Source organism: Heliangelus exortis, chromosome 1, assembly GCF_036169615.1.
Source record: "Heliangelus exortis chromosome 1, bHelExo1.hap1, whole genome shotgun sequence".
Classification (NCBI taxonomy): domain Eukaryota; kingdom Metazoa; phylum Chordata; class Aves; order Apodiformes; family Trochilidae; genus Heliangelus; species Heliangelus exortis.
In genome coordinates, this window is record NC_092422.1 from 16,252,669 (window position 1) to 16,268,124 (window position 15,456).

General features: G+C 40.9%; 1 protein-coding gene across 1 annotated transcript; it reads right to left on the bottom strand.

Annotated features, from left to right (window-relative positions):
* Nucleotides 1-505: 505 nt before the first annotated feature.
* POGLUT3 (protein O-glucosyltransferase 3) lies at nt 506-15,456 on the bottom strand. Its single transcript, XM_071734959.1, has 8 exons — nt 15,101-15,456; nt 7,969-8,166; nt 6,266-6,552; nt 5,639-5,855; nt 4,263-4,459; nt 3,109-3,303; nt 2,008-2,112; nt 506-1,200 (listed from the first exon to the last, which is right to left on the bottom strand). Exons 1-8 carry the CDS (start codon nt 15,303-15,305, stop codon nt 1,075-1,077), a joined length of 1,530 nt encoding a protein of 509 aa, XP_071591060.1. The 5' UTR covers nt 15,306-15,456; the 3' UTR covers nt 506-1,074.

Genomic DNA, 15,456 nt, shown 5'->3' on the forward strand with positions numbered 1-15,456 from the left:
CCTCTTCTCCAGTCTGGAGGCAAGGTACTGTCTGGAGAAATGGCTTTGAATCAAACAAAGGAGAACAACTGGCTTCCCAGTTGCTTAGTATAGTCTCTTAACACAAGTTAAAAAAAAATGGTGGCACCCTTAGCTCCAAAGAGATGTTAAATGTACGCAATCTAAAAGGCCACTAACAGAGTTCAGATGTGTGAAAACTTTAATAGCCTTGAATACTGCAGACTGTTCTGTTGAACTAACACACCAGTATTTTACCTGGCCTGACTTGAAGTTTGTAAGTTCTCCTTTGGATCTGTGCCTACATTCAGAGACATGTTCACTGTCAGGGAACAGGTCTTCAGAGTGGTGCCTTGGCACTCAAAGCACTGTGATTGTGATAGCTACATAGTCAACTTCAAAGCAACATTTAATTTTGGTGATTCCCAGCAATGGTGCTTATAAAATTATTCTAAGCTCTTCCCCCTTCTCTCCATTTTCCTCTCAAATTGAGGAATAACTATTAATATTAAATTATTAAATTGTGTTCTTTATTCTGTTATAGACTACAAAATAATCTTAAAGCAACACCACATTTGATATCTTTGCATCTCAAATACTAACTTCCTTTGTCTAGTTAGAAAACTGTTTTGTATATGAGAAAAAATCTAACACTGAGGTAAACTTTATGAAGAAGTCGTAACACTGTTTAAGTATGTTGCAAATGCTCCTTTAGAATAACTTGCACTGACTCATGAAGATCTTTTGTGGCTGACTGGTTCCTCATAAAACTTTGGTAACTAAGTCCCAGCTGGAACACGAGCAGCACTGCACTCTTCTTTCTGATGATGTAGGACATCAAACAAATCCCCTAGACACTCCCAATTACAGGCTCAGTATCTGTCTGGTAGTGGTCATGGAGACAAAATTGTGGGAACTAACACTGTAGAGCAGAGTCAGTGTGAAAAAGGATATGTAAATACAAGAAAAATACATAACTAAGAATGTTTGCTAGTGCATTAGTATCTTAGATTTCACAGCTTAATTCCAATTTAAATTCTTGCATTGTAAGTGGGTGATTTTCTCCATCCGGTACAGTTAGAGATCTTCCCTTAAAGGCTTTTTCCTGTGGCAGCTGCACACTGAGTCTCTGTCATCAGCCTGAGGTACAAGTTCCATTCCATCCCGTATTTCAGGTTTGCTGGCTTGGCGTTTGGCATATTTCTGAAATATGTAAACAACATTTAAGTATGCTATAAGCACCAACATATAATTCATGAAACAGAGTTTTCCTCCTTCCTTCCACTCACAAGCTTGCCTTTATCCGGGCTCCTTATGTCATTGTTTACAACCTCTTTGCAAGGTGTCTTTATAACACACCTACTAAAAGGCTACATTGCCTCTGAAAACCTCCTTTAATGTTTCCCCCAGTCCTATTATTAATTGTAATTTCAACACTGTCATTATTTGTGCCTCTAACCACTCTATGCTGATAGTGCTGTCATTTTTGTACACTGAACAGTTCCAAACTATATGTTAACTTGGGGCTGCTAAAGCTGAGCTCTAACTCTGCACAGCAAAACAGGAAAAAGAGATTAGTACTCTCAGAGGACGGAAACTTCTTTCACTAGAGATTTGCATCTCTTAGGGAAGCAATGACTATTTGACCTATTTCAGCCCTTACCACTCTACTAGCCATACTTCTGGAATTTTTTTCCCATGTATTCACTGTTCTGTAATACTGCAGAGTAGCTCATGAGGGGATGATGGGAACAAGGAAGAAAGTTGTGTTCAGATTTTGTCCTGCATCTATTAGAAACCACATACCAAGAGACACTGAGAACAGATCTGACTGTGGGGATGGGGAATTAAAAAAAAGAAAAAAGCAAGTTTTAGCAAAGCTATTAACACTAAGCTATGAATAATATGAACGTAAGTTCATCAGTTGACATAAGTAAGGACTAAAAATGAAATTTGTAGCACCAGTAGCAGTTACAGTTGGGGGAAAGTAATAAAATGATCTGTACTAACCTGGAGCACTTTATAATAGTAGCAGTAAAACCTATGAGGCTGAAGTAATTCTCTTGCCATTAATTGTCCTTCTTTAGCAATTTTTCTTGCTGCTTCATCATTTTCCTGGAAAATAGAGAAAAAAAAATAATAGAGCAATCAGCGAATTACTGAAAGCCTGCCTAGCATAAAAAGTTTTATTAAACAGGCTACTTAAATCTGCAATTTTATGTGCAATTCCTGGTAGAATGCAAAGGCAAGCTTTAAATTGCAGATTTTTTGTAAAATATAGGATTACTTTTACAGTCACAACTGCCACCTTAGGGCTAAAAATTACTGCATTCATGGATAATTGTACAACTCTAAAACTCAGTTGATTATTGCTCTACTGTTTTGTCCAAACCAAAAAGCCTCTTCAAAATCAGTTCTGACATCTCCCACACATACTTAGTTTTACAGAAGATAAAGCTACAGCTGTTGTCCTCTCCCATGCAATGTAATTCAATGTCTTCCTTTTAAAAACACCTCTGCTTGAATTTATGTAGTTCTATCAAGTTTTTTAGGTTTCTGTTTCATAGCCTTTAGTAACCTCATCTGATTCTTCAATAAGAGCTACAGTACTCTCAGAACAAAGACTTTTCCTACGTTTTTTAACCTAACAGCTAAACTTGAAGTACAAATGTGTTTAGTTACAGAATCCCAGCTTCTAATTCTGAGCATGTTACAGAGCAGGGATTTTTCATACATTTAAAGAGAACATACAGTGACTTCTCATCTAGTCAGGACCTAAAAAACCACAATTGAATTAATTAAGTAGTACCTAGGATTCTGGGCATTTCTTTGAAAATTACCTGCATTAATCAGTATACTAAGGCTCTGACTCATGAAATGCTTCTGCACATACCTAAAAGGAATTCTTAACTATTTACCTGAACAGAGATGGTTACTTGAATTAAGGCCTTCCCATCTCCTACAAACAACAAAATGTACTTCCTATATCCCAGGATCTCAGTAGAGTTCATACAAATTATGTATTTAGAAATACCAAAAGAAGAGAGTATCAAGATAAATTTTTTACATGTTTGTTTATCACTTTGAATTTACACTACTAATGGAACTTACCTTAGCCCATTTTATTTTCTCTAACAAGTCCCCCAAGTTCCTCTTCACTGGAACATAATGTTTCCATGGTTTTAATCCAATATAAAAGTGTTCATAGTACTGGGAATCTTGCTTCAATACCAGGCTGTCACCCAGCAAGAGGTATGGAAATCTGTAAGCTGCTACAGTCCCATCTACATTCACTTGGTATTTGTACTACAATATGCAGACAGAGAAAAAAATGGTGAAAACTTGTGAGTCAGATTAGAAACACTTATAAAAAAATAATTTTTATAGGCAAGACATGATTGTTCTTATTAATTCTCATTGTCAAACCTGCTTTAGTGTCAATTAAGTATAGTTTCATGGTGTTTGAGATAATACAATGGAAAAAGGATTTGCTTTCAACCCAAGATTAACAGTAAAGAACCTTTGTGTTACATGAACTGCCTGATGGGTATTGTGTTACATTATCCTGGGACAGAGCAAGAGGTAGAAAAAACCTAATCTATGCTTAAATTCAAAAAAGAGTAAATTTATTCTGACTTAATTTTAAATTCTTATGTAGAATAATCTGAAACATGTATTATTGTTGTTATTATAGCTAAAATATAAAATAATCTGAAACATGCTAAAAGTAACCATGAATGTATTGCTCTGGCAGATGCTCTTGTCTGTTACATCATTTGTGATATATTAATCTCTGGAACAGAACTTCAGTTGACATACACTATAGTTGCTTTTTACAGGACTCTGTCCCGTTTACATTTTAAACCTCTGTTGCAGTGGAACCTCTCTCTTTTTCTAACTTGTTACTCAAAGGACTCTTTCTGACATTCATATTATACTTTAAAAGGACATTAGTTGTGTCCATTGCTTCCATATTTGCCCCAAATAAAAGAAACCCTGATGGTGAGAAATAAAATTTATTAATCTATTAAAACAAAACAAAACTCCAAGAACTCTATGAGACTACATGAATAGAACTACAGTGGCTTTCCTTCAAAGTGTGTCACACTATGATTTTGATTAGAGGTGGTCTATCCACTCCACATCCATCCACCAGTGTTCCCAGTGTAGCACAGTTTTGTTTACTGAATGGAATTAGAACAAGTCTTTTCAGTTGATATGAACGTGACAGCAAAATTAACCCAAGACTGTAATTAGCTTGCCACCTTAAAGAAGTCAAAGAAGCCCATCAGCTGAGCCTTTCCCAGTTCTTTTTCTTTTTCTCTGAAGAAGAAATATCCTGTTATTCCAGCATCTAGTAGTTCTGGATTTTCCTTGGATAACTTGACAAGATGGAGACGTTCTTCTCTGCTGTCTCGACCTCTAAATAAAGCTTGCTCAGTTTTGTTTTCCCAGGATGGGCCTACGATCATTGTGCAATAAGAAAAAAGCAAACAGTAATAAAATGTTTATATGTTTATAAAATGACATGTTTAGTGCAAACAAGGAACTTGCTATGACAGTGGCATTACACTCGGACACGTGGAAAACCAGGCATGATTTCTTGTAGTGAATTCATAATCACTCATTAATCATAGGGTTTAAACTCCCAGGTGAATTTTGGGATGAGAAACTGAACCACTTACAAAACCAGAGAATTGCTTTTCCACTCAACAATTCTATCTTTAATTAACTTGAAATGTCTTGAAAGCTACAGAGGGTATTATAATGAAATTATACCAGCAAAATAATAATAATAAAAGTAATTCTCCATCCACATCCATAAAGCCTGCCACAATAACCAACACTTCTTTAGTAAAATCCACTTCTGTTACCCAGGCATTTACTTAGGTCTTTGAGGACTCACTTAATGCTGACTTAAAAAGGAAAAACAAAGGGCCTCTAAGATACTTAGCAAGAGCCTGAAAGACTTAATCTTTGCTTACTGCCTGCTTTAAAAAACATTAAATGTACGTCCTTCCTCATCCTTCTGCTGGAAATTTCCTTAATGGACCTACTAAAGTGGAGTAGGCTTTTATTGTGTCCTATTTGGAAAAGCAGCTATGCTAAATCAATGGAGTGCTTCAAACTGATGATTTAACATCTGTCAGTAAAACTGACTCTTTAAATCTAGAAAAACAACTCATAAAATCTCACTATGAGGTATTTCTTTATACAGACATCATTTTCTTATTTTAAAGAGGCTGCAACATGGTACCAGTTCACTTCTTTCAGGATTCAAATTCATTATTATGTTAACAGAACACTGGGTCACATCAAGGTCAGGAAAAGGATTACTATTGGATTGGAAGAAGCACATTCAAGTCCTTCACTTAGAAAGGCATTTTAATTATATTTACTTGTTTTTTGGCAAGTCACAGTAGCTATTTCCTGGATAACTTTAAGTTAAAATTCACTGCTTCTTAAATTTTGACTCTAAATGCCTATTAAACACCTGCTTAGCTGTGAAGATTAACTTCTTGTGTTAAGAGACCTCCTAAGGCACTTGTAAACTGAAGAATTCAATGCATTATTTGAAAGCAACTTGCTGCCTTGATGGAATTTACAAATTCCCTTTTGAAAACTATGATCTCTAATTTACCTGTATTTCCTTGAATAGAAAGGAGATCATTTGTGACACCACGTAGAGTTTCCAGAGTTGAGTGGGTTACATCATATGTTGGAAGGACAATATCTCTTGAATTCACAGAGCCACACCATGAAATGACAGGTATGGGACCAGGTGTATCATTAGCCTTCCGAAATTCTACTGGCCAGTCTCCAACATTCAGATAAAACTCCACATCAGGAAGATGAACCTAAACATACACCCAAGAAAGGATAATAACCCAAAGACAGAAGCTGTTCCTTTCTCTTGCATCATACAGAATCAATACAACTACGAGATAATACAGAACTAGCTGAGCTTAAGGTGTGAGTTTCAAGTTTCTGCCCTGGAAGCAAGTATGAAAGGAACACTCACAGAGAGAGAAAAAGGGGGACAGAACCAGGCCTTAGCCCCTACAGCTTTCCTAGCAATTTCAGTGCTGCCAAGCTCAAACCCCACACATCAGTTACAGCTTGGTCCTTAAAGACAAACTGTCATCTTGATGGAAAAACATCAAGTCAAATCTTACTTCAGGAAATATGAATCTGAAGATACAATAATAAATGCAGCATTGCCCTATTAGAACATGCCTTAATAGTCTTAAATAATGGAAACTGTTACCTTTCTTGCCAGTGACAGGAACATTTCATCAGAGAACATTTTGAAGTCTGTATATTTCCCTAAGGAACGACGGTAGATGTGATTATTGAGAATAGTGTAATGGACAACAGCACCTCTTGTCTGGCTGAATTTTGTTGGGATTTCCTTAAGCATTCGCTGAAGGTCAATGGTGGGAAAAGACATGAAGTCCTTTGTAATCTGAGGCTCTTGGGATGGACAAGACATAATGTTCTGCCAGGTCTCAGGGTCTTCTTCAGGACAGTCACAATATTCATGATAAACTGGTCCTGCAGAAAACAAAGCATTGAGAGTCTATATTTGTGATTCTACATCAACGATAATTTCCCCAATACTTAAGCAAATAAATGCATGTGACATTTTTTTTTAACATTTCCTAACATTTTTCTGGGGAAATCACCCTCCCTATGACATGTCTGGGGATTAGCAGTGTAACTGAGAAAACAGCAGCATTCTTCTCTTTTCAAAAATACTACAATTTTTCATTATCATGTTAAAATTTATCAGCAAAATGATGCTTCATTATTGTGCTATCTGCAGACCACATAGAGTGTTCAGAATGATTCTAACTGTCCATAGTCACCAAAGCTCATCTATTAGAGCTTCAGTGTTAGCCTAATCCAGAACTTCCATACAGTAGTATTTACCTCTGGCACAAGGTGTTTTCCTTGATGTACAGTCAACTATTCTTTCTGCCCCTTGGCAGCAGAAGGCTTAGGAATAAGTAAGAGCCTCACAGGGTGTAAAAAAAGAAAAAAAGCCTTTATTTCATTGACTTATAATCAAAACAGATTCTGTCCTTAGTCATAGTTTCATAGGTGCTGGCAAATATGCACCAGCAGAAAGAAGGCATGCTCCTAGTTGGAAGACCCAGGACAGTTTTCTTTCAGTTTGAATTCAAGTTTTCATTTAGATTATTATATTTTAAAAAAACATAACCAAATTCTGGTTAGAAGAAGTAGAAGTGAACTGAAACAAGAGTCTCCAGAGAAGTAGCTTTGTATTATCTTTTTCTCTGCTAAACAGCTGTCCATTTGAGAGCAAGAGGAGGAAGTCAAAGAAGTAGATCTGGAATGAGAAAATAATTTACCTTGTTTTCCTTGCTTTTATATAGTTGTTCCAGTATAAACATACACTGAATTAAACTGGACTACTTGAGAGAAAGTTAAATATTGCCAGGTTAAAGAAGTACTGTCTTTGTTGCTATGAAGGATCACAATTTTTAGAAATCATTGACATCTGAATTATAAAGTGAAGGGAACAACACAAGCTCCTTGTTTTTGAAGGTAATAATTTCTAGTTTAGATGAAAACAACACAATGGTTAATTGAATGGCCCCTTGAAAACTTTAAAAAATACAAGCATTGCTCTCTTATTACCAATCAAATCTGCAAAGATCTATTTCCTTATGCAAGAGGGAAGAGGAGATGTCCAGACACATCACATCACCTTAACCTCAGGGGCCACAATCTACATGCTTATGCATCTAAGTCCTGTAATTGGCAATGTATAGAGATTGTCACTGCTTACTTCTCAGTATAAGGAGAATATTTCTGAGGAGGCTACAGAAACAAGGGAAAACAAAAAGTCTAATTTCACACCTCTTCCTCTGGCAGTAAACTAGTCCATAACATCTCTGTAGCTACCATCATATATTACATAAATGAAAAAAAAAATACCCTTACCTTTCAAAATATAAGGAGATTGAGCTACATGCTGGTCCCCATAAAGTATCTCAATTTTTAACCCTTTTCTGACACTTCCATACATCCGATAACGCATAAGAAATGTGCCATCATTTCTATCCAAAGGGCGAGGGGTGTAAATTCTGGTGACTTCTTTAGGAGAAAGTGCTGTAATTACCACTTTAAACTGTGTTTTTCCTGAAAAGAGGAAAATAAAACCAGATAAAAGCACTTTAAGCTATTAAAATCACTACATAAAATAAAGGTGACAGCAAACTCTACTGGATTATGTCCATAGACCTTAATTTAACTTTGCACTGGAAAATTTTTTAGCATAGCAAGTTGGCAAAATGGATTTCCAGTGATGGAAGATCTCCCTACCAGATTTTCTTGATCATCACACCCCTAATAAGGGGAAATCCTTTAGATGGAGATAAAAAGTTAAACAATGATTACAACATAGAATAAAAGGCTAAAAAAAAAAGGCTCTTTTGAAGCAAAGATTAGGTTTAATATTTAGTTAGTGCTCTGAAGAACAAAAATTTCCTCTAGGGTAAGAGAGATAGGAAACCAAGTTAAAATAAGAGGAGAGAAGAATACTTGCCAGCTTGTGGAAAGGCAGTTGCAGCATGCAGGAGCCAGATAGAAATTGTTCACCTTTGGGCTGCAGCTGACTGTCTTGCAAATTTAAAGTCCCAGCTACTGAAAAGCAGGGATAAAAGAATAGGAATAGAGATGTTACCTGGATATCTGTCTGACCTCTGCTGAAAGATTACCACCATTAACACACTGTAATTTTTTAACTGGTTATGGAATATTTGTGGACAACCTGAATATGAATAAACATAAGCCTGTCATATTCCCTTATTTCTGTCACAAGTGGTCATCCCCTCTTCAAAACAGAGAGATTATTCACAAAATGTTATAGTCTAACAATTGCAAACAAAACAAATATAATTAATGTTACCACAAAGCAGTGGTAACAGAAAGAAATGAACTGGAAAAATCTAGATAAAATGTTGCTGAAGTCTGAATGTGTTCCAATAGCACTGGAAGACCAAGATATTGAAGTTTTGTCTACACAATCCATATCTAAACATGCTTTACATCCATGAATAGGTGAGTGAAAATAAACCAATATAGTGTATAAGAACGAAAGTGATTTAACAATCAATCACATCTTCCATAAAGCACTGCATCTTGACATAGGATTCAACACAATTTCTGTGCAGCAGTCTCCAGATTTAATAAGGCAGAATCCTTATGATTTCATCAGATGTGTGTTTCCTGACAATAGATGCCATGACTCTTCACAATGGGAACAGTCACCCTGGGCAACTCAGATTCTTCCAGCTATTGCTGTCAGACTGGATCCCTCTATAAATAAACATATGGTCAATGTCTGTGAGCTGAAGAATCTCTCAGGGCTGAACATACCCTCTCTTCTGCTTTACAATCTCTCTGGGTAATCTGCTCTCTTGTTTGACCACCCTCACGGTAAAAAAACCTTTTTGTTGTGTTCAGATTGAATTTCATGTGACTGTCCTTGCCAGTTTTCAGGATCCTTTCCTGTTTGTTGTAACCTTTCAAAGATGACCACCAGTGGCCCTGCAGGGACAGCAGCCAACTCCCTCAGCACACCACAGGCACCGCAGAGTGTTCCCTAACCCAATCCTCCTCCACCAAGGGTGGGTGTTCCTTGTGCCAGACCTTCCCCTTGGTCTCGGGGACCTGGGTTTCTTGAAGGTTGGTCTTACCAGTGAAGACTAAAGCAAAGAAGGCATTTTAGTCCCTTAACCTTTTGTGTCATTTGGCCAGGTTTTAGGCCTGGCCAATAACAAAGGACACATGACTGCTGACTGCCCTTCCCCCATTTCAGGATGGTGAAGAGGAAATCCACCTAAAACCTTGTGGGTCAAGACAAGGACCAGGAGGGTTTCAGTCACCAGTTATGGTCACAGGCAAAACAGACTCAACTTAAGAAAAAAATCAATTTAATTTATCATTAAGCAAATCAAAACAGGGCTAAGAGAAAACAAAACCAGAGCTTAAATACCTTACCCCACCTTTCCCTTCTTCCCGAGCCCAAATTACTTTGTTCCTGATCTTTCTACCTCCTCCCCCTCAGCAGCACAGGGGTCAGGGAGTGGGGTTTATGGTGTGTCCTTCACAGAGTGTTTTCTGCCACTTCCCCCTCTGGGAGAAGGATTCCTCAGTTTCCCCCTACTCCAGTGCAGGATCCCTCCCACAGGAGAGTCCTTCGTGACCCCCTCTGCCATGAGTCCCTTCCAGGAGGTGCAGTCCCTCAGGAACTGCTCCAGCCTGGGCTGCCCGCAGAGTCACCTCTGCTTCGGAATGGTCACCTCCCCTGGCATGGGGTCCTCCATGGCTGCAGATCCACATCTGCTCCATCATTTTTCTCCACAGGCTGCAGGTCCACATTTGTTCCACCATGATCCTTCACAGGCTGCTCCACCATGCTCCTCCATGGGTTGCAAGAGGACAGCCTGTCATCTCACCACAGGATGTAGGGGAACCTCTGCTCTGGCACCTTCTCCCCCCTCATTTCTCACTGACGTTGGTTCCAGCATTGCTCTCTCCTTCTCTCCTCTGCTTACAGTCTCTTGTTTCCCTTTCTTGAATAGTATCCATTGTCACAAATGGGCTCAAAATTAGCCACAGGTGGGGCTGGATTTTTGGAGCCAGGGGAGCTTTCAGCAGCTTCTCACAGGAGCCACTCTCTGACACCCCCCCAGCTACCAGAAAAACAGCACCACATCAACCCAAAACACCAAGTGCCCTGGTCCATCCAGCAGTAGGCTCACATCTTCCCTAGACTCCTTTTGCTGTTGATGTACTTGTAGAATCCTTTCTTCTTGCCCTTCATATCCCTCTCCAGATTCAACTCCAGATGAGCTTTGGCTTTCTTAACCCCATCCCTGCTTCATCAAACAGCATCTCTATATTCCTCCTGGGTAACCTGCCCCTGGTTCTACCTCTTGTACAGTTCCTTCTTCTGTCTGTGTTTAGTTCAAGGCTCCTTGTTCATTGCTACAGGCCTCCTGACATCTTTTTTTGATTTCCTGCTGGTAGGATAGACCATTCATGAGGTGGGAGGGGAAAGCCTTGAATATGAGACAGCTGAGAAAGCAACAGGAAGGATTTATTCTTCAGAAGTAAACACATTGATTCTGATGGAATGAGACTTCTCTTGGATTTTGATTACAAAGAAGATTAATGAGCTTGCTAGGATGACACTGCAAATGCTTTGGCCCCTGTGGTTAAGACTTTGGAACAGTTTTATTAAACGAGGATAACACACCCAGATCTGACAGTTGTTACAGCAGTTTATTCATTTCCTCTTGGGTGAGCCATATTTTTATGACCAGAGTATCTGCTTTTCATTCTACCAGAGTAAAGAAACTTTAGAGACTCTGAAGACTCAAAACATGGTACCAGCACAAACACATTAAGACTGTGGTAAAATTTTTGTAAGGCCTGAGAAGAACACATCAGGAAGATGGTTTCCTCATGAGTGGTCTTCTGCATGAGGACAGTGTGGAGCTATAGTCCAAATAAGAAGAAAGAGCCATTCCTTCAATGGTGACAATTTTTGTTCCTCATTCAACTAAACACTGATCTAGGTCTTAGTGCAGGAGTGTGTCCTCTCCTTTTGAATCTGGCAAGGGATTCCATAAATAACTCTCTGAAAGCAATGGACATCTGTGCCTCTAAATGTTACTGCTGGTCACAACCACCTATTTGCTTAAAAGCAGCCAACTTAAGCCAAGCATCCTCTCCACATGACTATCACATAGTATTATTTGAATGAAGAAGCCTTTGAATCCTGAGCAAGTCATGAGGTAATTACTCGTTATTTTCACAGATGGAAATTGGTAGGACAGTCAACAAAGAGACAGCTGAAGAAAATGGGTTTACTTAGCACTTGACAGAATGGACACCTGTGAGCAGTATATAAATAAGAGAAACAGATGTGAGAGCCTATATGCAGGAACAAAGAAATATAGATCATGGTAGGAAGTTGAGTGTCACCACCACAAAAGCCCACACTTTGTGGGAAACAAAAAAATAGGTCAAAGAGTTACAGGCTGTAGGCTGAAACTACTGTGTGATGTGCAGTGGTGCACAGTAATTCTGGTGATTAAACTTCACACTTGGAAAACTCATCTTGATTGAAAAATCTACCAATTATCCTATAAATGTTTCATATTGGATGCTAGTAAGTACTGAGCTGCTTGACTCAAATCCTAAAAATTCCATACGAAACATAATTTACTAAGACTGGGACAAGTTTTACAAATGAAGTCTTAACTTAAGCTCTCCTGCTCTGATTGTATTATTCTTGTTCATGCAGTGGAGGCAATAATGTGGATTCAGTTAGCTATCCCAGCAGAGATATTGTGAGATATATTTAATTTATGCTGGACAGCAGTGCCTCAGGAAATACTATTAATTGTAACACTTTCTAACATTTTACAAATATAACTTAAATATTTTAAATCATTTAAGTACTGAAATTTATAGGCCATGTCAATACATTAAGCACTAGAATATGATCAACTGCACCACGATGTTAAAAGATACTTGGCAGTCTCCTAAATAACTCTTGGCATGGCTCAGCAGTTAGCACTGGCTGAGCCAGGAGCTCTTCCCTGTGGACAGTACGGACACACTGCCTTGGTTTGGAGACTACAGAATGTCTCAGTATGAATGGAGATCACTCCATGCCAGATGGCATCGGGACCTGGAAACATTCCCAAAGACACTAGATTTGTTAATATAAGCACATACATACATAAACACACCAGGTCAAAACTAGGTTCTCGGTACCCACATCCAATCACTTTATCTTGGAGGGTTTAAACTAGCATGAATCCACCTGAGCTTCACACCTCTTTACCTTTAGCAACCTGTTGTTTGAACCCAAGACTCTCCCTGTGAGGCTCACACCAGCCTCTGATGCATGGGCAGAAAGCATGCAGTTGCATCCTCCAGTGCCATTACAAAACTGTGCTGCCACCCAGCACCAAGTTGCAGCTGCAGCTGGGGAAAACCCAGACCTGAAGTATTTGGGGTTATGTCAGACTGAAGACATGCACTGTACAATATATGTCTATTCCATAATTCCACAAGCCTTCTAACTGCAGGACATGAAGAGCCTATGTGTACTTGGTAGATATCCTCTTGGCACCATCTATATGAATGGTAAATAATACAGAGCAAAATAACCAGACTTCACTGGTAACCACTTGAGCCACAGCACCCAAGTCATGGAGGGCAATGACTGGGTCCAGGAGAGTAGAGAACCACCCAGAGTAAGTGAAGATCAGGTCTGGGAACCTAAGAACCTGAAAGTTCTAGAGAACCTGAAAGTGCACGAGCCCATGGAGCCTGATGAGATACATCCACAGCTCCTAAAAGAACTGGTGGCTGAAGTCGCTAGGCCACTAGCCATCATATTTGAGAAGTCATGACAGTCTGGAGAAGTTCCCACAGATAGGAGAAGGGGAAACATAACTTCCATTCTTAAAAAAAGAGAGCAAAGAAAACCTATGAACCTACAGACCAGTCAGTCTCACCTCTGTGCCAGGTAAAATCATGGACTACATCCTCCTGGCATCTGTACTAAGGCACGTGAAAAACAACAAGGTGATTGGTGACAGCCATCAAGGCTTCACTAAAGGGCAAACCATGCCTGACAAATTTGGTGGCCTTCTATGACAAGAGCTACAGCTCTGGTAGATGTGGAAAGAGCGACTGACATCATCTTTCTGGACTTGTCCAAGGTGTTTGACACTGTCCCAGATGACATCCTTGTCTCTAAGATGGAGGGATATGGATACAACGGATGGACCACTTGGTGGATAAGGAGCTGCCTAGAAGGTTGCACTCAGAGAGTTGTGATAATGGCTTGATGTCCAACTGGAGACTGGAGGGACTGATTGGAGCACCTCTGCTATGAGGAGAGGCTGAGGGAGCTGGGATTGTTCAGCCTGAAGATGAGAAGACACCAGGGGGACCTTATAGTGGCTTCCCAGTACCTGAAGGGAACCTACAGGAAGGCTGGAGAGGGACTTTTCATAAGAGTGTTCAGCAACAGGACAAGGGGAAAGGGTTTTAAACTGAGAACAGGTTTAGACTGGATATTAGGAAGTTCTTCAGTATGAGGGTGGTGAGACTCTAGAACAGATCACCCAGAGAACTTGTGGATGTCCCCTCCCTAGAGGTGTCCAGAGCCAGGCTGGAGGAGGCTTTTGGCAGCCTTGACTAGATGAGAGGAGTCCCTGCCCACAGCAGGAGGTAGAGTAGAGGATCTCTCCCAACCTCAGCCATTCTGTGATTCTATGATAATAAGCTCTACCCTTATATAAATGAGCAACACAGGACTTACACGGGGCAGCTTATCTTCATTATGAAATCTGTAGAAGTTATTTTTATTCCAAAATAAAAATATAAACACAGAACGAGTGTGTGGAATTAACCTGAAGCAGAAGACAGCTGACTGGCTGCGTACTGCTGGACTGTGAGAACAAAACCCAGCTCCCCACCCTGAGGAAATGTCATGGGACACATGGCTTGTGCTTGTGCTGAGTAAACAAGAGATGGTAATTACTCCTTCTTAACGGAGCAGCAGCAAGATAGCGGAGCCCAGAATGCCATGCTCACCGAGACAGAAACTTTAACCAACTGGTGTGTGTGTAGCATTAAAGATAATTACATTAGCACTTCCGAACAGGGGGGTGGGATTCCGTACACCCGCCAGCTGCAGGAGCAGTAGTTCATTCTGAGACTGCTGGTTTCTTATTGTAAACCACATTCTGTTCAGAGGAGGCTACGTGTGAAACACAGAGCCCTACAGAAGGATGCACTCAGCTGTACCAAGAGAAAGCAGAGGGTCTGTCCATGGGCTCCGCTCACCACTGCGCCTGCCCGTCCCGAGCGATGTGGGACGGCTCCGGCACAGCAAGGGCTGGGAAGGGGGAAGAAAGGGGATGGGGAAAGGAGAAAAAAAAGAAGAGGGAAGAGATGGGCAGCTCCTCAGGGGAAACGGCAGCCCCGGGCAGGGTCTCCCTCCCGCGCCCCTGCCCGCCCCCGGGCACACGCACGGTACCTGGCGGGGAGCGGGAGAAGTTGCGTCCGGCCGCGCTGACCGCCTGGATGTAGAAGTACCGCACGGGCAGGACGAGCCCCGCCTCCAGCCCGGGGCCCCACGCCAGGCTCCGTTCGGCACTAACGGGGTCCGCCGCCCCCAGCAGCGGCAGCGCGGAGCCCATCAGCAGCGGCAGCAGCGGCAGCAGCGGCCCCCGGCTCCCCATGGCCCCACCGCTGAGACCCGCCGAGCACCTCTGACCGCGCCCGCTGCGAGCGGGGGGCCGGGGCTTCCTCCGGGCCTGCGCGGCCCCGGGCCCGCTCACCGCCCCGCGGGAGGCGCGGGAAGGGCCGGGCGGGCCCCGAGCGGCTGCGTCC

Bases quoted from the DNA above. Each gene is read 5' to 3' on its own strand.
- POGLUT3 (XM_071734959.1), bottom strand. From the start codon at position 15,305: ATGGGGAGCCGGGGGCCGCTGCTGCCGCTGCTGCCGCTGCTGATGGGC. The intron at 6,553-7,968 runs GTAAGGGTATTT...TGTTTTCTGCAG, and splicing joins ATCTCCTTATATTTTGAAAG to GACCAGTTTATCATGAATAT. The intron at 4,460-5,638 runs GTAAATTAGAGA...CAATGATCGTAG, and splicing joins TTCTATTCAAGGAAATACAG to GCCCATCCTGGGAAAACAAA.